The sequence below is a fragment of the Aotus nancymaae genome, unplaced genomic scaffold (genome assembly GCF_030222135.1).
Source record: "Aotus nancymaae isolate 86718 unplaced genomic scaffold, 86718_ANA_hifiasm-v0.15.2.pri h1tg000036l, whole genome shotgun sequence".
Lineage (NCBI taxonomy): Eukaryota > Metazoa > Chordata > Mammalia > Primates > Aotidae > Aotus > Aotus nancymaae.
This window is the reverse complement of record NW_026988450.1, coordinates 60,900,195-60,924,896: the sequence shown is the minus strand read 5'-3', so window position 1 is coordinate 60,924,896 and position 24,702 is coordinate 60,900,195. Positions and strand designations below refer to the sequence as shown.

At 34.0% G+C, this 24,702-nt stretch overlaps 1 protein-coding gene across 1 annotated transcript in view; it reads left to right on the top strand.

Moving 5' to 3' along the window:
- The window catches only part of CSMD3 (CUB and Sushi multiple domains 3), a 1,293,678-nt gene that overhangs the window by 1,211,956 nt on the left and 57,020 nt on the right, over nucleotides 1-24,702 (top strand). Inside the window, exons 54-59 of the mRNA XM_012443291.2 lie at nucleotides 10,879-11,052; nucleotides 14,153-14,326; nucleotides 15,119-15,304; nucleotides 17,558-17,731; nucleotides 19,807-19,989; nucleotides 24,426-24,602. Coding sequence (XP_012298714.2) covers nucleotides 10,879-11,052; nucleotides 14,153-14,326; nucleotides 15,119-15,304; nucleotides 17,558-17,731; nucleotides 19,807-19,989; nucleotides 24,426-24,602 — 1,068 coding nt within the window. The remainder of the gene's footprint in view (nucleotides 1-10,878; nucleotides 11,053-14,152; nucleotides 14,327-15,118; nucleotides 15,305-17,557; nucleotides 17,732-19,806; nucleotides 19,990-24,425; nucleotides 24,603-24,702) is intronic.

Below are 24,702 nucleotides of genomic sequence, written 5' to 3'. Positions count from 1 at the left end.
TCAGACTAGGGTCTTTCCTCTTCCTCTTTAGGTCTCACTTAAAGCAGAGCAGTGAGGGTAGGTGTCATGGTGTCTCCATCTGGACAAGACTGGGCAGATGGATGAGGCCACTTATTTTCTGAAATGACTATTGAATAAAATAAAAAATAGTTAATGAATTAAATGATTATGTATTAATATGTGATTATATAATCAAATAAAAAATAAAAAATATATCTTAATAGTTTGTAAACTGATTTTGGTTGTACTAATTTCTTTTTTTTTTTTTTTTTTGTGTTTTCATTATCTTTTTTTTTTTTTTTTTTTTATTGCATTTTAGGTTTTGGGGTACATGTGAATAACATGCAAGGTTGTTGCACAGGTGCACACGTGGCAGTATGATTTGCTGCCTCCCTCCCCTTCACCTATATCTGGCATTTCTCCCCATGCTATCCCTCCCCAACTCCCCACCCCCCCACTATCCCCCTTCCCCCCCAACAGACCCGCGTGTATAGTGCTCCCCTCCCTGTGTCCATGTGTTCTCCTTGTTCAACACCCGCCTATGAGTGAGAACATGTGGTGTTTGATTTTGTGTTCTTGTGTCAGTTTGCTGAGAATGATGGTTTCCAGGTTCATCCATGTCCCTACGAAGGATGTGAACTCCTCCTTTTTAATGGCTGCATAATATTCCATGGTGTATATGTGCCACATTTTTCCTGTCCAGTCTATCATCGATGGGCATTTGGGCTGGTTCCAGGTCTTTGCTATTGTAAACTGTGCTGCAATGAACATTCGTGTGCATGTGTCCTTATAGTAGAACGATTTATAATCCTTTGGATATATGCCCAGTAATGGGATTGCTGGGTCAAATGGAATTTCTATTTCTAGGTCCTTGAGGAATCGCCACACTGTTTTCCACAGTGGTTGAACTAATTTACACTCCCACCAACAGTGTAAAAGTGTTCCTATTTCTCCACATCCTCTCCAGCATCTGTTTTCTCCAGATTTTTTAATGATCGCCATTCTAACTGGCGTGAGATGGTATCTCAATGTAGTTTTGATTTGCATTTCTCTGATGACCAGTGATGATGAGCATTTTTTCATATGTTTGTTGGCCTCATGTATGTCTCCTTTGTAAAGTATCTGTTCATATCCTTCGCCCATTTTTGAATGGGCTTGTTTGTTTTTTTTTTGTAAATCTTTTTTAGTTCATTGTAAATTCTGGATATCAGCCCTTTGTCAGACGGGTAGGCTGCAAAAATTTTTTCCCATTCTCTTGGTTGCCGATTCACTCTATTGACTGTTTCTTTTGCCGTGCAAAAGCTGTGGAGTTTGATTAGGTCCCATTTGTCTATTTTGGCTTTTGTTGCCGATGCTTTTGGTGTTTTGGTCATAAAGTCCTTGCCTACGCCTATGTCCTGAATGGTTTTGCCTAGGTTTCCTTCTAGTGTTTTTATGGTGTTAGGTCTTATGTTTAAGTCTTTAATCCATCTGGAGTCAATTTTAGTGTAAGGTGTCAGGAAGGGGTCCAGTTTCTGCTTTCTGCATATGGCTAGCCAGTTTTCCCAACACCACTTATTGAACATGGAATCCTTTCCCCATTGCTTGTTTTTTTCAGGTTTGTCAAAGATCAGGTGGTTGTAGATATGTTGTGTCGCCTCCGACGCCTCTGTTCTGTTCCATTGGTCTATATCTCTGTTTTGGTACCAGTACCATGCTGTTTTGATTACTGTAGCCTTGTAGTAGAGTTTGATGTCCGGTAGTGTGATGCCTCCCGCTTTGTTCTTTTTGCTTAGAATTGACTTGGCTATGCGGGCTCTCTTTTGGTTCCATATGAAGTTTAAGGTGGTTTTTTCCAGTTCTGTGAAGAAGGTCATTGGTAGCTTGATGGGGATAGCGTTGAATCTGTAAATTACTTTGGGCAGTATGGCCATTTTCACGATATTAATTCTTCCTAACCATGAACATGGAATGTTTCTCCATCTGTTTGTGTCCTCTCTTATTTCGTTGAGCAGTGATTTGTAGTTCTCCTTGAAGAGGTCCTTTACATTCCTTGTTAGTTGTATTCCTAGGTATTTTATTCTCTTTGTAGCAATTGTGAATGGCAGTTGGTTCTTGATTTGGCTCTCTTTAAGTCTGTTATTGGTGTATAGGAATGCTTGTGATTTTTGCACATTGATTTTGTATCCTGAGACTTTGCTGAAGTTGCTTATCAGTTTCAGGAGATTTTGGGCTGAGGCGATAGGGTCTTCTAGATATACAATCATGTCGTCTGCAAATAGAGACAATTTGACTTCCTCCTTTCCTAATCGAATACCCTTTATTTCTTTTTCTTGCCTGATTGCTCTGGCTAGAACTTCCAGTACTATATTGAATAGGAGTGGTGAGAGAGGGCATCCTTGTCTAGTGCCAGATTTCAAAGGGAATGCTTCCAGTTTTTGCCCATTCAGTATGATATTGGCTGTCGGTTTGTCATAAATAGCTTTTATTATTTTGAGATACGTTCCGTCGATACCTAGTTTATTGAGGGTTTTTAGCATAAAGGGCTGTTGAATTTTGTCAAAGGCCTTCTCTGCATCAATTGAGATAATCATGTGGTTTTTGTCTTTGGTTCTGTTTATGTGGTGAATTACATTTATAGACTTGCGTATATTGAACCAGCCTTGCATCCCCGGGATGAATCCTACTTGATCATGGTGGATAAGCTTTTTGATGTGCTGTTGTAGTTGGCTTGCCAGTATTTTATTGAAGATTTTTGCATCTATGTTCATCATGGATATTGGCCTGTAGTTTTCTTTTCTTGTTGAGTCTCTGCCGGGTTTTGGTATTAGGATGATGTTGGTCTCATAAAATGATTTGGGAAGGATTCCCTCTTTTTGGATTATTTGGAATAATTTCAGTAGGAATGGTACCAGTTCCTCTTTGTATGTCTGGTAGAATTCGGCTGTGAAACCATCTGGGCCTGGGCTTTTTTTGGGTGGTAGGCTCTTAATTGCTGCCTCAACTTCAGACCTTGTTATTGGTCTATTCAGGGTTTCGACTTCTTCCTGGTTTAGGCGTGGGAGGAGACTACTGTCCAGGAATTTATCCATTTCTTCCAGGTTTTCTAATTTATGTGCATAGAGTTGTTTGTAATAATCTCTGATGATGGTTTGAATTTCTGTGGCATCTGTGGTGATATCCCCTTTATCATTTTTTATTGCATCTATTTGGTTATTCTCTCTTTTCTTTTTTATAAGTTTGGCTAGTGGTCTGTCTATTTTGTTGATCTTTTCAAAAAACCAGCTCCTGGATTTATTGATTTTTTGTAGGGTTTTTCGTGTCTCTATCTCCTTCAGTTCTGCTTTGATCTTAGTTATTTCTTGTCTTCTGCTAGGTTTTGAGTTTTTTTGATCTTGCTCCTCTAGCTCTTTCAATTTTGATGATAGGGTGTCAATTTTAGATCTCTCATTTCTTCTCATGTGGGCACTTATTGCTATATATTTTCCTCTAGAGACTGCTTTAAATGTGTCCCAGAGATTCTGGTATGTAGTGTCTTCATTCTCGTTGGTTTCGAAGAACATCTTTATTTCTGCCTTCATTTCAGTGTTTATCCAGTCAACATTCAGGAGAAAGTTGTTCAATTTCCATGAGGATGTGTGGTTCTGGGTTGGCTTCTGAATTCTGAGTTCTAACTTGATTGCACTGTGGTCTGAGAGACTGTTTGTTACGGTTTCTGTTCTTTTGCATTTGCTGAGGAGTGATTTACTTCCAATTATGTGGTCAATTTTAGAGTAGGTGTGATGTGGTGCTGAGAAGAATGTATATTCTGTGGATTTGGGGTGGAGAGTTCTGTCAATGTCTATTAGGTTTGCTTGTTCCAGGTCTGAGTTCAAGTCCTGGATATCCTTATTAATTTTCTGTCTCGTTGATCTGTCTAATATTGACAATGGTGTGTTGAAGTCTCCCAATATTAATGTGTGGGAGTCTATGTCTCTTTGTAAGTCTTTAAGAACTTGCCTTATGTATCTGGGTGCTCCTGTATTAGGTGCATATATATTTAGGATCGTTAGCTCTTCTTGTTGTATTGATCCTTTTACCATTATGTAATGTCCTTCTTTGTCTCTTTTGATCTTTGTTGCTTTAAAGTCTATTTTATCAGAGATGAGAATTGCAACTCCTGCTTTTTTTTGCTCTCCATTTGCTTGGTAAATCTTCCTCCATCCCTTTATTTTGAGCCTTTGTGTATCCTTGCATGTGAGGTGGGTTTCCTGGATACAGCACACTGATGGGTTTTGGCTTTTTATCCAATTTGCCAGTCTGTGTCTTTTGATTGGGGCATTTAGTCCATTTACATTTAGGGTTAATATTGTTATGTGTGAGTTTAGTCCTGTCATTTTGATGCTAGCTGGCTGTTTTGCCCATTGGTTGATGCAGATTCTTCATTGTGTTGCTGCTCTTTACCATTTCGTGCGTTTTTGGAGTGACTGGTGCTGGTTGTTTTTTTCTATGCGTAGTGTCTCCTTCAGGAGCTCTTGTAAAGCTGGTCTGGTGGTGATGAAATCTGTGAGTACTTGCTTGTTCACAAAGGATTTTATTTTTCCTTCACTTATGAAGCTTAGTTTGGCTGGATATGAAATTCTGGGTTGAAAGTTCTTTTCTTTAAGGATGTTGAATATCGGCCCCCACTCTCTTCTGGCCTGTAGGGTTTCTGCTGAGAGATCTGCTGTGAGTCTGATGGGTTTCCCTTTGTGGGTAACCCGACCTTTCTCTCTGGCTGCCCTTAGTATTTTCTCCTTCATTTCAACCCTGGTGAATCTGATGATTATGTGCCTTGGGGTTGCTCTTCTAGAGGAATATCTTTGTGGTGTTCTCTGTATTTCCTGGACTTGAATCTTGGCCTGCCTTGCTAGGTTGGGGAAGTTTTCCTGGATAATATCCTGAAGAGTATTTTCCAGCTTGGATGCATTCTCTTCGTCACATTCAGGTACACCTATCAAACGTAGATTAGGTCTTTTCACGTAGTCCCATATTTCTTGTTGACTCTGTTCATTCCTTTTTACCTTGTTTTCTCTAATCTTCCCTTCTCGTTTTATTTCATTGAGTTGATCTTCAACTTCTGATATCCTTTCTTCTGCTTGGTCAATTCTGCTGTTGAAACTTGTACATGCTTCGCGAAGTTCTCGTGTTGTGTTTTTCAGCTCCATCAATTCATTCATATTCCTCTCTAAGTTGTCCATTCTCGTTAGCATTTCATCAAGTCTTTTTTCAAGGTTCTTAGTTTCTTTGCATTGGGTTAGAACATGTTCTTTTAGCTCACAGAAGTTTCTTATTATCCATTTTCTGAAAGCTGATTCTGTCATTTCATCACACTCATTCTCCGTCCAGTCTTGTTCCCGTGCTGGTGAGGAGTTATGCTGCCTTGTAGGGGGAGAGGTGTTCTGTTTTTGGGTGTTTTCATCCTTTTTGCGCTGGTTTCTTCCCATCTTTGTGGATTTATCCACCTATTGACTTTGTAGTTGCTGTCTTTCTGATTTTGGTAATTTTAAGTCTGCAGCAGCTGAACTCATAAACCCCCTTTTCTTCTCCCCAGGTGTTCTGGCCCAGGGGTTTAGCACTTTATGTTTTTCAGCTGTGTTGCTACCGTTTTCCCTGCCCACAAGGTGGCAGTCTAGTCACACTCAACCTGCAGAGGCTTCGCTGAGCTGCTGTGGGCTCCGCCCAGCTTCCGTGTGAGCTTCCCTGCAGTCCTGTGAGTGTAGTTAGAACTGCTTCCGCTATGCTGGCCCGCCCCTGTAGTGACGAAGTCTCTGTAGTGGCGGGTTGTCTTGGTTACGGAAAATTGCCCAGGAACTGCAGGGTGTTTCCCGATGGAGGACGCCCCTCCCCCACAGAGCTGGACCGTCCCGGGTTCAGCCGTGTTTCCAGAGGGGCCGTCTTTGTCCGGTAATCTCTTGGCTTGCCTCCTTGCCACAGCTCCCCTTGCTGGTCCAGAGGGGACACAGTCTCGTTCACTTTGTTCAAGGAGCCGCTGCTCCCCGCCCCCCCATGCAGGCCGAGCGGCAGCTCCGGTCCAACCAGCGGCGCTGGGAACCCGGGGAGCTTTACCGCCTGTGAATCTCCTGGTCTGTGGGCAGTTAAAATCTGCTGCCCTGTGTGCCGCTGCGTCAGCTGACGCAGCGGCTCTGAGATTCCTGGCGCTCCCTTGCCCGGGGGTCTCCTGGCTTGGCTCCCTGCTTCAGCTCCCCTTTCTGGCTCAGAGGGAACTCTGTCTCTCTCGCTCTGCATAAGAAGCCACTGCCCCCCGCTCCAGGGCGTAGGCTGAGCGGCCACTCCGCTCAAACCAGCGGTGCTGGCGACCCGTGGGGCTTTTCCTCCTGTGAATCTCCTGGTCTGTGGGCAGTAAAAGTCCGTCTGGAAATGCGGCGTCCACTCACCCTCTGCGCCTTCTCTCGGAGCTGCAATTCCGACTTCCTCCTAAGCGGCCATCTTCCTCAAACCGTCCTTCATTATCGGTTGTACTAATTTCAATAACAGATTACTTAGTTTAGTTATGCATTGTTAAGTATACTTAGTTTACATATGAATTTTCAAATTTATATATAGTTATATATAAATATATATATATTTGTATATATATATTTATATGTAACTCACCGCATTGTATATTATACAAATATAATAAATATATATATTTGTATATATATATTTATTTATATATAACTATATAAATTTTAAAAGTATTTTAAATTCACATATAAATTTAATGATACAATATAAATTTTAAAAGTATTTTAAATTTACATATAAATTTGACAATATTTTATGGCTATATGCTCTCATGAACTGTTATTGTACATTATATATTATTTAATATCATGTATAATATGTGGTTTTATTCACCTACTTAGAATCTTGATTCTGTTCTCTGGAAAGACAGAGTATAACAGGAATATTTATTAGAAAATGTTTCCTCTTAGTCTAAGGAGACAGGATCATCAAAGGTAGAGAATACAGTGTTGATATACAATGAAATGGAAAAGGATGTTGGTAGAAGGAAAATATAGTTGCCAAACAAGCAAATTCTAGAATATTACACTGTGACTTGACCTTAGGGATTCATTCCTCTCAACTAGTTCTTATAACCCCAGACACTTTTAGCATAGAATGGCTATGAGAATGTGCTTTTCATTGTTTTTCTACGTATAGTGCATTTATTCCTGATTCACTACTATTTTATTATAAATTTTTTCAATTAAAGGAATTGACAGTGAACACCCATATGTCTACCACCTAATTCTACAATTAGTATTTTTTCATATTTGCATATTACATATTTATCCATATTTCCAGGCCTTTTTCAATCCATTCATTTTTTGATGTATTTTGAAATAAGTTGTAAACATCAGTATACTTTGTTGCTAAATATTTAAGCATGCATACCATTAGCTAGAGTTCAATATTTGTTTGAAGTTTATTTTTTCAACGCTGGAAAAATTCATATGTAGTGAAGTACATATATCATAAATGTAGTTAGATTAGTTTTGACAAATGTATACATCCGTGCAACTAAACCATTATAAAGACGTATAATATTGCCATTATCTCAGAAAGTTTCCTTATGCCCCTTCATGGTCACTGTGCAAGTCCTCCTCCATAACCTGAGGCAATAACTATTTTGATATTTTCACCATATATTAGTTTTCCCCTGATTTTGAAATTTATTAAATGTAATTGCAAATTGTGCACTCTTTTATATAAGGCTTCTTTTGTTCTCTTTTATCTGTGCTGTTGTGCATAGCTGTAATTTCTGTAATTTGTTCCTTTTATTGATCAATAGGATTCCATTGTACAAATATACCACACTTCAGCCATTCTCTTTCTGATGGATACATGGGCTCTGTCCAGTTTTAAGCTATTATGAATAAAGCTGCTATGGATGTTCATTTAAGACTTTTTGTGGACATATGCATTCATTTCACTTGAATACTCAGGAATAGAATACATGTGGGAGAGATCTAGATGTCTCCCAGTCTCTCCAGCATGTGGTATAGCCAACGTTTTTGTTCTATCCATTCTGTTGGATGCATAAAGGTATCCTATGGTATTTTAATTTTTTTTTTGTCTTAATCAACACTGATGTTAAGCACAGTTTTATAGGCTTATTGGCTACTTGTAAATCTTTCTTTGTGAAGTGGTAAAGTATCTTATATTAATTGACTTTTGATTATGATTATAGGTGTTCTTTACATATTCTTGTTACAAGACCTTCATCATTATGTGTTTTATAAGTATTTTCTCTTATTCTGTGACTTTCCTACTTATTTTTTTTTTTTTTTGAGACGGAGTCTCGCTCTTGTTACCCAGGCTGGAGTGCAATGGCGCGATCTCGGCTCACCGCAACCTCCGCCTCCTGGGTTCAGGCAATTCTCCTGCCTCAGCCTCCTGAGTAGCTGGGATTACAGGCACACGCCACCGTGCCCAGCTAATTTTTTTTTTGTATTAGTAGAGACGGGGTTTCACAATGTTGACCAGGATGGTCTCGATCTCTCGACCTCGTGATCCACCCGCCTCGGCCTCCCAAAGTCCTACTTATTTTTTAATGGCATCTTTGACAACCACAAATTTTCAACTTTGTTAAAGTCTATCATCTTCTGTTTGTTTTACTTTCTCTTTCTACTGGCAGCTTTATAATTTTAGCTTTAACTTTTGTATCTTCAATGTATTTTTAATTTGTATGTGTGATGTAGTATCATTGAGGGGCTTTTTGCTTTCACTTTGTATCTTGCACTATTTGTTGAAAAGATTTCGTAATAATTATTGAAATCATATATGTAAATCCTTTAAATTTGTTCATATTTTTCAGAATCATTTTTGATACCATGAGACTTTGCAGTTTCATATAAATCTTAAATTAGTTTATTAAACTCTACAAAGAAATCCTGGTGGGATTGAATCCATACATCAGTTTGGGGAGAATTGGCATCTAAAAACATTGAGTCTTCTGATCCATGAATGTAATATATTTGTTTGGGTCTTCATTTATTTTTATTTTTTTGCAATAGCAACATTTTGTATTTTTGGCATAGAATATGCTATTGCTAAATTTATTTCCCAGAATGTTTCACTATTGGAAGTAAAAAGTAAAATTGTTCTTTTTAAAAAATTTTTTTAGATAGGATCTTCCTCTGTTGCTCAGGCTGGTCTTGAAATTGTGGCCTCAAATGATCCTCCTGTTTCAGCCTCCCAAAGTGCTGGAATTATAGGCGTAAACCACTGTGTCCAGCTAATGTTGTTTATCTAAATTACATTCTCCAATTGTTTGCTGCTAGTATATAAAATACAATTATTTAAAATATTTATCTAGTAGTCTATAACCTTTCTAAATTCACTGACTAGTTTTAAGATATTTTAAAAATATAACTTTCTACATATATATTACCTGAGTATATATAGAATAGTTTCACTATTTTGTTTCCCAACATTATGCTGTTTTTCTTTTTTTATTAATATATTACACTGATAGGGCCAACAGAACAATATTAAATAAATATGGTAAGAGTAGACCTTGTGTTCCCTCCATCAAGAGGAAAGCATTACATTTTTACTGGTAAATATAAATATCAGCTGGGGTTTTTTTTAATGATGTCTTTATTGAATTCCCTTATATTCCTAATTTGTTGCCAGTTTTTAATCATGAATAGGCACTGCATTTGCTATATACTTTTTCTGCATCTATTGAAATAATTACGTAGATTTTTTTTCTCTTTTATTATGTCAAAATTACAGTAGTTAATTTTTTGCATTTAGTCAATTTTCATTTCTGAATAAATCCCAGATAATCATGATGTATTATCTTTTATATGTCACTAGATAGATTTTCTAAAATTTTGTTAAGGAGGTTTGTATATCTGTTTATGAAGTACTTTGGTCCTTTATAATTGTTTAAGGACTTTGGGGTTTTTTTTTAATTCTCTTTTCAGCCTTTACTATTGAGGGTATGGTTACTTCATAAAATCAGTTCAAAGGTGATTTTTTTTCTTTTCTATTTTCTACAAGAATATAATAAGAATTATTTTTCCCCCTTAAAAGCTTGAATTTCCTAGCAAAAAAAAATTGTGCCTGAATGTTTTATATGGGAAAGTTTTGATTTAAGAATTCAAATATTTTAATAGATAAAAACTATTAATATTTTTCTATTTTTTCTATTGTTAGTTTTCGAGTAAGTTATAATTTTCACAAAATTGTTTTTCTTCTGAAGTGTTAAAATGTATTGATACACAGCTGTTTTTAGCCTTCCTTTTTCTTTTAATTTTGGGATGCTTTATAGTGATATAACTTCATTAATTCCTGTTATTGACAATCTTATTCTCTCCTTTTTGGTATTAATAAGGTTAGCTAAGAGTTTAATAATTTTGTTGCTATTTTTAGAGAAATAATGTTTACTTTAATGTTCTCTATTATTTGTAATTATCTTAAATATTTCCTTCTGTCTACTTTGGCTTTACTTTTACTTCTTTATTTTGCTCCTTGTTTCTCTTTCTTAACATGGAGTTTTAGGTCACTGATTATATATCTCTATTTCTTCTACTAAAAGCACTGAAATTTATAAATTTCTTCAATAAGTATTGCTTTATCTGTACCTCCAAATTTTGATATATTTTCATTTTCACACATTGAGATATTTTATAATTTCTTCTAGACCCAAGTGTTAGTAGATATGTGTCTTCTTTGAATTTCCATAGATTTGTTGTTTTGGTAAATATCTCATAGTTACCTTTATTTCATATAGTTATAACTGAATTATTTGTAGCTTGCTTTTAAGTCAACTTTAAGAGTTTTCTAATGTTGCACATGTATCTAAATGGACAAATAAAACAAATCACAATATTAAAAACATTACTTTATAACCCATTTCAGCGGGTCATTGTGGAATTCCAGAACTGATTGTGAATGGTCAAGTCATTGGAGAAAATTATGGATATAGAGACACAGTTGTATATCAATGTAATCCTGGTTTTCGATTGATTGGTTCTTCAGTGAGGATATGTCAACAGGATCACAATTGGTCTGGTCAGCTCCCATCCTGTGTGCGTAAGTAAGCATGGCAAAAGCAATTAGAGACCTCTGGCCTTTGGAATAATAATAGTTTTTGTTAGGCAAGATGAATATATATATATAATGTTGTTATATGTCATATATGTGTAAAACAACATACATTTCCACAATTCAATTTTCATACTGCTATGCAAAAGTCTTTAAAGTGGATTTGTTCAAGAGAATTTCAGTTATATTTTCTCATAAACACAAGAAATTAAATTGAGCTCTTCTCATATTTAATATAAATATATAATACTGATAAATGAATATTCTTATATGAAAGATACATTCTCAACATATTTGTAATGATAAGGATTTAAATTTCTAGAGGCCATTGTGTAGCAGTATCAAGGTTTGTTACAATATAATACTACAGAGCTTTTCATACTGAAAAATATTTTGGATAAATATTTAATAGTTATGATGCTATTGTTATGACATCAAAATTATATACTGATGAAGCACAGTAGGGAAGATATTATTATTAGACATGACATGAAGAACCTTTGCTCTCATTTCAGATCCTCTGATGATTATGTGAGCTAATGCAATGTTTAATCTCTCTGGGTCCTAATTCCCTTAAACATAGAGTGAATAGTTGAAGGTGTTTAATTATTGCATCTTTTAACCTCAAAATGCATTGCATTTTTAAATATAGTAAGAGTACACATACATAATGTATCTATATTTTGCCTGAAAAATTTAAAAATTGTTTATGAGGATGCAAAGGCATATGGATGATATAATGAACTCTGGGGAATTGGGAGAAAATGTGGGAGGGGAGTGATGGATAAGAGTTACACATTGGGTTCAGTGTACACTGCTCTGGTGATGCGTACACCAAAATCTCAGAAATCACCACTAAAGAACTTATTCATGCAACTAAACACCACTCATTCCCCCAAAACTATTGAAATAATAATAATAAAACATAAAAAAGAAAATAAAAATTTATTTTAGAAAACTATTTCCACTGTTTTAAAATTTATGCAAAACTCTATGACTATATATAATTTTAGAATTACTGTAAAAGGATCTCACCAGTTTAGCATATATCCATGTGATCTTTTAGGTTAATTAGGTATGAATTCACACAGGAAGAATAAAGTATATTTTAAAATAATATATTTTAATTATAATTTCTTAAATATACTCACTGTGCTTTGTGATTTTAATGGATCTCTTCCTATATGTATATTCCATATTTGTCAATTGTGCACTTATTATGACACTATATTATAAAAATAAGAATAGAGCTGAAATAATGATAACGCTAGTTACTCCTCTGAATCCCCAGTAGTATTTAATGTTTCAGATCACAATCTATCCTACTTTGGATCTTAAAATCAACTCTATTTTCCTCCTAGTAATTTCCATCTTCAGATACTGACATTTATCTTAAAATTATTAGTAGTAAATAAGTATAGCAAATATGTTGTAATTATAACAGGATCATAGGATAAAGATTTTTGAGGTTCCAGATAAACAATACATGGGACTTTTAGTATGAGTTCACTGGAAATATTTCATTTAATCTGTGATCAATTGCATCTATACTTATAAATTCAGTCATTATACAGTTTTGATCCAATCCACAGAAATGTATAGAAATTCTAGTTTCATGGTATTGATGATAAGATAATAGAACATCTAGTTTCATGGTTATGATAATAGGATAATAGAACATCTAGCTAACAATGAAAATCATGTTCTTAAGACACACCCATACACCCCCACACACAAATTGATTGATGATTTAAAGACAGCAATATCCTGCTTGTGTCTGCCCTAAATATGCTCTTTTTCTTGAATATGTATGCTATATTCAAGCATAGCCAATTAATGCCACTGTTTTTCTTGTTGAATAATTGAGACTGTAAATAAGAATTGGCCCTTGGGGTAAAATTGCTTTCTTTATTGATAATCTTAAACAAGAATAAGATGCAGTTAAATTTCCAAATGAGTAGGTTGGCATTCACAATACAGCTGAAAAATAATTGTTCTTGGGTCATTTCCTAAGTACTAAAAGTGACTGTGGTCTTTCCCTGTGCCCAATTATGAAGCATTATTGCTGAAGTTGCTCTTATTAATAGAGTGAGATAATGTAATAAAACAGTTCACAGAAATAGAGAGTGTTTGGGGAAAGCCAGCACTACATAAAATTTATAGTAGGGCACAGCATTAAAAGTTTGCAAATAATTTATCTAATTAAGAAAATTTTTTCCAGGAAAAATTATGTTCTCAAATATCAGTGATGAAGAAACAAAAACAAGTAAAATTGATTGGTTTAGAGAATATTTTGAGAATGTATCTCAAAATATTAATGAAAATTATAATGCAGCATTTGTGTATCATTTTATATTTTCTACATTATGTAGTCATATTAAGCACACATTTGCTTATCAATCTATTATTCACACAAATTGGTTGTACAAATATTAAAAGAACTATTTCAAAATTAAGTGCAAAAAACTACCTTTAAGTATCCTCAGTTCTTAACTAGACAAGGAAAACTGGTTCAGTTTTGTTCTTTTCTACTTTTTAATTTTTTTTTTAAGCACAGGGTCTCATTCTGTCATCTAGTCTGGAGTGCATTGGCATGATCACAGCTCTCTACAGCCTTAACTCCTCTCCTCAAGCAATCTTCCCGCCCTGGCCTCCCAAAGCACTGGGATTATAGGCATGAGTCACCACACCAGACCAGTTTTGTTCTTTTCTGCTATTAACTATTGACATGAAATTTAATTATTCCCCAGATTTCTTTGAATTTCAGTACTATGCTGCTTCCCCAAAAATGTAGAGAGAAAGGGTGAAATAAGTACCATGAAACTTTAAATATATATTAACCACTTGCATAAAATTATTACAGTTTTAAATAATTCTCTATTTACTAATATAAATATTACTGTTAGACTATTTTTACATTCTATTTTGTTCCTTTACATTAGTAAATGTACTTTCCATATGTGTCCAGATAAAAAGTAGTCTTCTTTCTCCTTTGTTTGAAATGATTAAGTATAATCAACAATGCAATAACTAATAACTAAATTTTTGTGTGTGTTTCCTTCCCTGTCCTCCCCCCACATCACATTAGCTGTTAGCTGTGGTCACCCTGGTAGTCCAATTTATGGAAGAACAAGTGGAAATGGGTTCAACTTTAATGATGTGGTAACATTCTCATGCAATATTGGGTATCTTATGCAAGGGCCAACAAAGGCACAGTGCCAGGCAAACAGACAGTGGAGCCATCCGCCACCTGTGTGCAAAGGTAAATGTCTACCTATATTCCCATTAGGTGCATGGTGATAATGTTCACATAAACATCAATGACACAGTTAAAACAGCTTGAGCAGAATAGTAAAAAGTTTTTATCTATTAAAACAAAAAGCTTTAATACTGATGTCATCTCATTAACAATGTTTACCTTTTTCTAAATTTTTAACTTATATTTTTAAAAGTTAAAAGTGGTATAATTAATTTCTAATTTTCATATCTGTACCTATTTTGTGACTGCATATAAAAAGTCATTGAGATTATTTTGACTTGTAATTTGCTTCAAAGTTAGTAGAACTTACCTTTGGCATTTATTTTCTTTGCATATTTTTCTAAAAACTATGTGTGGGCCTGGATTGCCATTACACCTGTATTGAGACTTTATGCATTGTTTTATTTATAGAAACAGATTAAGGAGAACTCTTAAATGTTGCTCCATTTTGTAAAGAAGTATATTTCATATTGTCTGACAAAAAAAACAACCAAATTATCATTTTTCTGCATTTTTTTCTATAGTTCAAAGATATTTATTTTTAATTCATACTCTGCACAATACTTGTTGCTAATTTTCCTAAATGTTGCCAAAATCTTTTTCTTTTTTACTGTATTTTCTACCACAGATTTCACTCCATTTTCTAGACAATCCATGGGATTAACTTTATTCGTGGAATCTGGTTGTTTGAATAAATGTACCTTTGAAACCGAATATATAATTTTCTAATATAAATCTATATAGGTATATATATATTATTCCAAATATATCTTTCAAAATTTGTCACTTGTTTAGTGGTCAACTGTTCTGATCCTGGAATTCCAGCCAATTCTAAAAGGGAAAGTAAAATAGAACATGGAAATTTTACTTATGGCACTGTGGTATTCTATGACTGCAATCCTGGATATTTTTTATTTGGATCTTCAGTTTTGATATGTCAACCAAATGGACAATGGGACAAACCTTTACCAGAATGTATCAGTAAGTAGATAATTTGAATTGTTTCTTGAGAATATGTCATGAAAACAATATGGATGTTTATTGTCTTTATAAAACTACCTAAAGATATATATCATAGAGAAGCATGTTGATTATATTGTTTTACTGTTTTGAAACTATACTTTCCTATATTTTGCCAATTCTTTGTCCAAATGTAATTTCATTAAAATTAATGTGATAAATACTGATTTATAATTCTTTGATTTTTCACTTTGGAGCAGATAAAATATGAAAAGTAGTCAGTTTTCGTATTCTATGATATTATCATCTGTAAGAGGCAACTACAATTTATTTTGTACTAGTATTTAATATTTCCATTTAAGGTAAAATTAGTCTTAAACAGCTGTTGTAGATTCAGATTACTTGAAGATTTACACAAAGGGGTTACTTAAAACTTAATGATCTTAAATATTTGTCATATAGAGAAACATGTACTTATTGACACAATAATTGTTAATACACATTATCCTAGTCAGTGAATATCTAAAAAGTGCATTTTGTTATATGGTATGATAGGAGTTGTAAAATGTACATAAAATAAATTACAGCCCAAACGCTTACAAGTAACACACATAGTGAGAAAAATAATTTAACAGGAATAAATCAAACTTTTGAAAAGGCATACAGGAGTGAACGTGAGTTCTAGCAATTCAGTTAATTGATAGATCACAAATTGAACTAGATCTCAAATAGTTGGTGAATCTTGAACTTGACAGGGAAGAGAAGAACAATTTCATAGACTGAATGAATAGTGTGTGATGAAATCATTCATTTTGGCAAGTAATTTTTGGTTATATTAAATTGCTAAATTATAAAATTATTTTATGATCATGTTTAATTTAGAGTATTTTTATGTTCATGGAGTGGATTTTTATGAACATTTTGTGACAACATTCATGTACTAAGAGAAACAACACTTTTTGCTGTGTCTATAAAATTTCAGATTCTATGCATTTAGTTCAGAATAATGGTCTGCTAATTAAAATTCCTTTGACTTATTTGTGTTCATTGGTCTAATTATTTGAATAGTTTACTTATTCTTGTGTAGCTATCACATTAAAGTTAAACATCTTTTTATAGGACATATAAACCTGAAGTTCTTCAGGTGTTCTGAGCTCTCATATATTTTTTGCCTCATCATTTCCCATAGCTCTCCTTGGTAGAGTGTTAAGTACTGAAAGGTTTTATTAAGTTTTTGTGTCCTTATGTGCTGTTTTATACTCTAGAGATATGTGGCACTCAGTATTTTTCTGAGTACAACTAACAGGGAACACACATTAAATTCTGAAACTACCTGTCACTCATAAAGAGTACTGTATACCTGTAATCCCAGCACTTTGGGAGGCCGAGGCGGGTGGATCACGAGGTCAGGAGATAGAGACCATCCTGGTCATCATGGTGAAACCCCGTCTCTACTAATACAAAAAATTAGCTGGGCATGGTGGCGCGTGCCTGTAATCCCAGCTACTCGGGAGGCTGAGGCAGGAGAATTGCCTGAACCCAGGAGGCGGAGGTTGCGGTGAGCCGAGATCGCGCCATTGCACTCCAGCCTGGGTATCAAGAGCGAAACTCCGTCTCAAAAAAAAAAAAAAAAAAAAAAAAAGAGTACTGTATAATATATTGACTTTTGATTCTGCTATGCCTAGCAGTGTTTTAGTTTAGAAGCCACTGAGTATTGTCTTTGTACAGCATAATTTATTCATTTCTGACTTGAAATGTAATTATTCTAGGCTATATATTAAATTGTGAATCACAGATCTATCTTTATTCCATCTCTTGAACCCTCAAAGTTCTTTCATGTAATTTCTATGTGGTTTCAATTTGAATCCACGTGGTGTCCTATGTCTTTACTTAGCAAATCCACATTAATCTTCTCCTTAACTTGTACATATTTTACCAGGCACAAATACGGTTCAAACTCATAGACATATGTATATGGACACACACGCATAACCCCTACACATACAGATTTATCATAATTAATTTTAATGCTTACTTAGCTTACAATGTTGCTGTTGAACTCATCCTCAGAATGTGTAAGTTAACAGAATAGCTCCTATAGCTGAAAACTCCATTTTATTTTTTTAAACCCCATCTAACATAGATGTTTGATTTCTGGAGGTTTTAGATGTTTGAGCAGAAAACTTACTTCTGATTTACTTTATAAACAAGCTGGTATAGGTTGTTCGATAGGAGATATAAAAAAATTTTATATTCAATAATTATGTATTGTAGTGATTGACTGTGGACACCCTGGCGTTCCTCCTAATGCAGTCCTGTCTGGCGAGAAGTATACTTTTGGGTCTACTGTTCACTATTCCTGCATAGGAAAGCGTTCCCTTCTAGGCCGGTCATCAAGAACCTGCCAATTGAATGGCCATTGGAGTGGATCACAACCTCATTGTTCAGGTAATACTTGGAAAATTGGACAATGTGTGCTTAAAATTACATTACTGTTAGTAGTAGTAGTAACATATACACAAACAATCTAAAGACATAAAATATAATTCTCTCTGAAAAATCTCATAAGAAAAGCTGAAACACTGCTTATACATTACTGGAATATGTGTAAGTCAATATAAATACAGGATACTGATGTTGTAGATTATAAGTTACAAGTATGTGTTTTGACCTGTGTTGCTAATTTAAAGAATTTATGGTTTTAGGATGCTACACTCTATGAAGCATTTTTGTTCATTAAAATGGTGAAACTATTCAAGCTCAAGTATCTATCCCATTTTAGCTGACACCACATATAATTGTCCACAGAAGGCAATATTGTATCAGTGATTTTCTGTCAAAGTTCAGTTCTGTTTAACTTTCTAAGCAATTGATTACTTTAATGGTATAATTTTAAAATAAAGTCCAAAATGTTTTAAATTGAACTAACCTAATTAGTTGTATTAAATACATTTATCTATCCTAATAATAATAAGTGACATATAGCTCTTGAATCCTTATAACCCCAATAGAGTTATCTTTGCATAAAGAAATAGTAAGGATATTTCAATTAATAATTTGTTCACAGAGTATTTGATGAATCTTTTTTGAGATAAATGTTTAAGTTACCACTTTTTTTTCAAAAATACCACTTATGTTTTAGATTCATGATGTCTGCCTAGTTGATACCATTTATTTTTACCCATCAACTACATATTGTGCATATTTTTCTGCCTCTTGTTTATATTTATATATTGGTCATTGTCTTTGCATTATTTTATCTCTGTGGAGATCATGCTGATGACTTATTAGAAGTTGTTTTACATTATTTTCACTTTAGAATTAAAAGTGGTGAAATGGTAAATTAAGCCCAAGTCTTTTAATTAGTGGTTAATCTCTATGAAGTGACTGCCTGGAACTTTAAATTTAATCTACAGATTTGGAAAAACTATCATTTTTAAATGTAACTACAAAACTGATTTTATGAGAATTAAAGTATTATCTTGGAGTGACTCATAGTAAATTAACTCTCAGATAACTGATTATACACGTAAATACACAGACTCATTCCTCCCAAACTACAGTGTATTAGGAAACTGCTACTGAATTGAGAAATAAAATTGTACACAGATATTTAAAAGTGAAATGCTGATCTTAAAATTTTGTGTGGTTATTAATTTTACATCACATGAAAATAAGGAGATATAATGAAGGATTTCAAATATACAAGGGATATAAAAAAGGCAAATGGAAAGAACATTTTCAATGCTTATGTAGTCAACTCTTCTCTCTCTCCCAATATATATATTAACACTATGGCAATTTTTATTAGGATTATTTAAGAAATGATAAAATGACTAAAGACTAAGTAAATTTTTAATACTAAAATAAAAAGATAGATGCCTAATCTTGAGCAAAATTCTTATCAGAAACTTAAGTCAGAATTTCTATTTGGCCATTTATATCTTATTTTTATGTTTTCATATATGAGGAATATGCAATTCATTCATCTTTGGTCATTGGTAGAGAAAATAAAAGGGAGAAATCCTAGACTATCAGAACTGTATTATAATATTAACCTGTCCTAGCAAACCACAGTTCTACTTTAATAAAAACAACAAAAAGATGATCTGTAATCAGGAAATTCAGAAAAGGAAAAATGTAAATTGCTGAATTCAGTTTTTTAAATTTTAGTTTTATAAGTTTGTTGTCATTTGAGTTAATAGTACTGTCAGTTATAAATTTTCCATTAGCTTAGTTATTAACTGGATTTTGGAAAAACATGAAATATCCTTAACGTATTTAATGTCTCCAAATTCACTGATACAGAAAATAATGCTATACTCTGCAACTCTTTTTTTTCCATTTACACTTTTCTTTTTATAACTGGAGTCAGATGAGAAATTTGAATTACAATTTTACTCAATGTGTGCTACAACACAGCATGCACAAAAACAAATGCCTACCAGGCCCTTGGCTGCCTACCAGATAAACTTAATAAATGTTTATTGGAATCGATTAACTTGAATTGTACTGCATTGCAGGTGATGCTACTGGGACATGTGGTGATCCAGGTACTCCTGGCCATGGCTCTAGACAGGAAAGAGATTTCAGAACTAAAAGTACTGTACGTTTTGCTTGTGATACTGGTTATATCCTTCATGGCTCAGAAGAAAGAACATGTTTAGCTAATGGCAGTTGGACTGGAAGGCAGCCAGAGTGCAAAGGTAATCTCAAGCAGAAATTAAATATATTGGAACTACTGGATTTTAGTGTGTATCTAAATCCAAATGAGTACTACTAGGAAAACTACTCTTACTAGTTTCCCCTGCCTGCAGCTATGGAATAAAAGTCGTATTCCTGTTATACTGACAACATCTTCTAGGAGAACTATGACTGGTCATTAAAAAAACAAAAACCCTTATTGCTCACATATATGAAAACATTGTTCACAACATAGCAAATATTTAGATTTAAAAAGTAATATATATATATATGTTAAAAAGATATATTTTTTCCTCTTTACAGTAGTCCCTCCCTTATTCATGGGAGATATGTTCCAAGACTTTTAGTGGGTGCCTGAAACCACAGATACTACAAAACACTGTAATTCTATGATAAAGTTTTATGTATAAATTAGGCATAGTAGGAGATTAACAACTAAAATAGTAAAATGGAAAAATTATAGCAATATGCTAGAATAAAAGTTATGTGAATATGGCCTCTCACTCAAAATACCTTGTTGACCATACTCACCCTTCTTCTTGTGATCTTTTACTCTGATAACCAAGGAAGATATTAAGTGGCTGACTGGTGGATAGCATATACAGGGTGGGTACCCTGGATGAGGGATGATTCATTTTCCATGTGGGATGCCATGATATTTCATCATGCTACCCAGAACTTAATATGTATGGATTGATTATTTCTGGAATTTTCTGTATAATATTTTTAGACCATGGCTAAGTGAAACTATGGAAAGGAGAATAGTGGATAAAGGGAGACTAGTGTACCTATATTGTAGAGACAAGAGAAAAAAATAGATTGTTCTTACAGGAACATTACCTCAATATCTGTCTTAGCTTCCAGTTTATAGAAATGGAAAAATATAGAAAGATACATAACTATGATTAAGATTTTTAATTGTAGAGTACAATTGTTAGTTACAAAAATTCATAACATTTAGGGTGTTTGAGTAAAATTTTTATTGTTCTGACTCAGAGTTAACATAAATCTTTACAATAGAGCCAGTTGTGGTTCATGTCTGTAATCCCAGAAATTTGGGACACTGAGGCAGGAGGATGACTTGAGGCCAGGAGTTTGAACTGGCCTGGGACTATATCTCTACAAAAAGTTTTAAAACCAAAATCAACCAATGGGATCTAATTAAACTCCAGAGCTTCTGTACAGCAAAAGAAACAATAATCAGAGTGAACCGGCAACCAACAGAATGGGAAAAAATTTTTGCAATCTACTCATCGGACAAAGGGCTAATTTCCAGAATCTACAAAGAACTAAAACAGATTTACAAGAAAAAAACAAACGAACCCATTCAAAAGTGCGTGAAGGACATGAACAGACACAAGAAGACATATACCTGTAATCCCAGCACTTTGGGAGGCCAAGGTGGGCAGATCACGAGGTCAACAGATTGAGACCATGCTGGCCAACATGGTGAACCCCCCTCTCTACTAAAAGAACAAATAATTAGCCGGACTTGGTGGTGCATGCCTGTAGTCCCAGCTACTTGGGAGGCTGAGGCAGGAGAATTGCTTGAAACCGGAAAACGGAAGTTGCAGTGAGCCAGGATCGCGCCACTGCACTTCAGCCTGGTGATAGAGCAAGACTGTTTCAATAAAAAAAAAAAAAAAGAAGACATATATGAGTCCAACAAACATATGAAAAAATGCTCATCATCACTGGTCATTAGAGAAATGCAAATCAAAACCACATTGAGATACCATCTCACACCAGTTAGAATGGCGATCATTAAAAAATCTGGAGACAACAGATGCTGGAGAGGATGTGGAGAAATAGGAACACTTTTACAGTGTTGGTGGGAGTGTAAATTAGTTCAACCATTGTGGAAGACAGTGTGGCGATTCCTAAGGACCTAGAAATATAAATTCCATTTGACCCAGAAATCCTATTACTGGGTATATATCCAAAGGATTATATATGCCCATGTATTCATTGCAGCACTGTTTACAATAGCAAAGAGCTGAAGCCAACCCAAATGCCCATCAATGATAGACTGGACAGGGAAAATGAGGCACATATACACCATGGAATACTATGCAGCCATAAAAAACGTTGAGTTCATGTCCTTTGTAGGGACACAGATGAATCTGGAAACCATCATTCTCAACAAACTGACACAAGAACAGAAAACCAAACACTGCATGTTTTCATTCATAGGCGGCTGTTGAACAATGAGAATTATTAAAGGGTAGTGAAATTAATATTTCACTGTTGTATACTCTGTACCTAGCACAATGCCTAGAATGAATATTGAAATAGATATATTAATATATAATCATATATACATATATGCATATATAAATATTTTATCAGGTTCTATTTCTCAGCAGTGAACTTGTAAGTAATCTTTACTTTCTTCTTTATACTTCTATTTTCTTGTCATTTTAGAAATGGCAACTTACTACTTTTATACAAGGAAACAAATGGTACAGTGATTTTAAAATAAGAGTTCTCTCTAGCAACAAAAGAAACGCAAACATATAAAATATACTTCCTATAAGGAAGCATCACAAAAATATTCAATTAACAAAAATGTATTATATTTCAGCTTATTTCCTAGTCTGAATATGATTCAATGCTTTTATTATATGCTATCAGCATCATTCCTAGAAATTTGTACTAGATGAACAATCTATTGTTAACTAGGTTTGTGACACTGGGTAAGTTACTTAATCTTTCTGTGCCTGAGTTTCCTAAGAAATGGTGGCGATGTTAACACTAACTCAGAGAATTTTTGTGAGGCGTAAATAATTTTGGAAAAGGTGTGGCTATGACATAGTAAGTGCTTAATGGATCTAAAAAATTGGATAACTCTCATTTTTATTAGATTATGTCAGTTGACTGCTGGGAAATGACTCTTGTGAGAAGAGATGGCTTGGTTGACTAGTACTAAATGTAAATGCAGGTTTATTCGCAGGCAACAATAAACCCTTTTTCTCCTAGATGTCAGTATTGCAGAGGAAAATAGTTGCTGTTTCCCTTCATTGTATCCACCAAGTTTTAAGCCTTTACTCATGATAGATGACACACTTACCTTGTTTCATTTTTAAGTTAATTTTACTTGTGTTTAGTTCAAATGAAATGTTTGGATAGGAGAAATTTGTGTGTTAGGTGTGGGGGAATTAAAGTCAAGAGAGCAGAAGCAACAGTATTATTAGGCCATATCTTGAAACCATGTAAGGAAATTCTTGATTTTTATTGTGCATAAATTTTACTAAGCCTAGGTCTCTATTTCAAAATACAAATTACGTGACATTTTAAAACGAGGATGACATTATCTCAAATCCTTCTTGCGTTGAGTCAAGCTATGGATCATGATATATAACAAATATGATCAAAGTTTTATTTTAGGCAGGCACTAATGCATTTAGAAGAAAGTAATTATGCTTAAAAACAAAGTAAAAATTTCTGGTATATCATAGGTTACATTTAAAATATTATCTAGAGTTTGATTTTTATGTATATGTATAAAATGAGTAAGGTTCTTGCCTACACATGCATACACGCACACACACACACAGCAGTTATAAAATGATAGGCAAAAGGATGTATTTAAGATGCAGCAAGCAATGTAGATGGCATTTTCTCAAATCACAATCATATTTTATATTCATAAAAGCCTTCACTTCTGTAATGTACTAAAATGCCTTCTGATATTACAATAAAATCCAACATTACATTTGATATATTATTGTTTTTAAGAGAGATAGTTTAAAAATTGACATATTATTGGTGACAAATAGGCATAATATATAATAGTTAATTACAAAAAGGCATTCGTGTTTGAAACTTTTGTTTAGAATATATTGAAAAAATATATAGGCAATCTTGAATATATTATCAAGATTTAATTACTTTGTTTTTACTCAGGTTAGTTTTGGTACTCTTTGGTCTAGAAACAGAATTTATGCATTTCAATACAAAAGTTATATATTATTTTTAAAATGCATAAATGCTTATAATATTTAAATTGTATGTCTGTCTTTTCTGAAATATAAATGTAACAAATCTCTATTGCATCTCATCACTCATTGTTATGTATCTTCCAATTTTACATGAGTTGCTTTTTAGGCATAGATTCTTATAATCCTTCTCTAAAAGTTTTTGTGATGCCTGAAGGTAATTCAATACTCTTTGAATAATTACTTTACTCTGCAGAGTTTTTACTGAAGCTGGTAAAAGGTCTTAAGAAAATGTTATAATTTGCATCCCAGTAATTAAGCTAATAAAATCAACATACATTCATCTTGAATTTCAACTACCCAGATACTTTACTGTTTATTTTAGAGTTTTTTATTACTTGTTTGAATAACTTGAAAGACTCATCTAGTCATTAGGTTTTTTGGGAAGGATTACTAATTGCATTATTTTTACATGTACTCTTAAACACTTTGTTTTACAGCTGTGCAGTGTGGAAACCCAGGAACAACAGCCAATGGGAAAGTCTTCCGAATTGATGGCACAACATTTTCTAGCTCAGTCATTTATTCCTGCATGGAGGGATACATCCTTTCTGGACCTTCAGTTAGACAGTGCACAGCCAATGGAACATGGTCTGGAACTTTGCCTAACTGTACAAGTAAGTATTTTCTCGATATCTAAAAATCATTAGTTATATGAAAGTATTTATGAGTATATAAATATTTATGTGTGTTTTATAATTAATAAAACAATGTAAA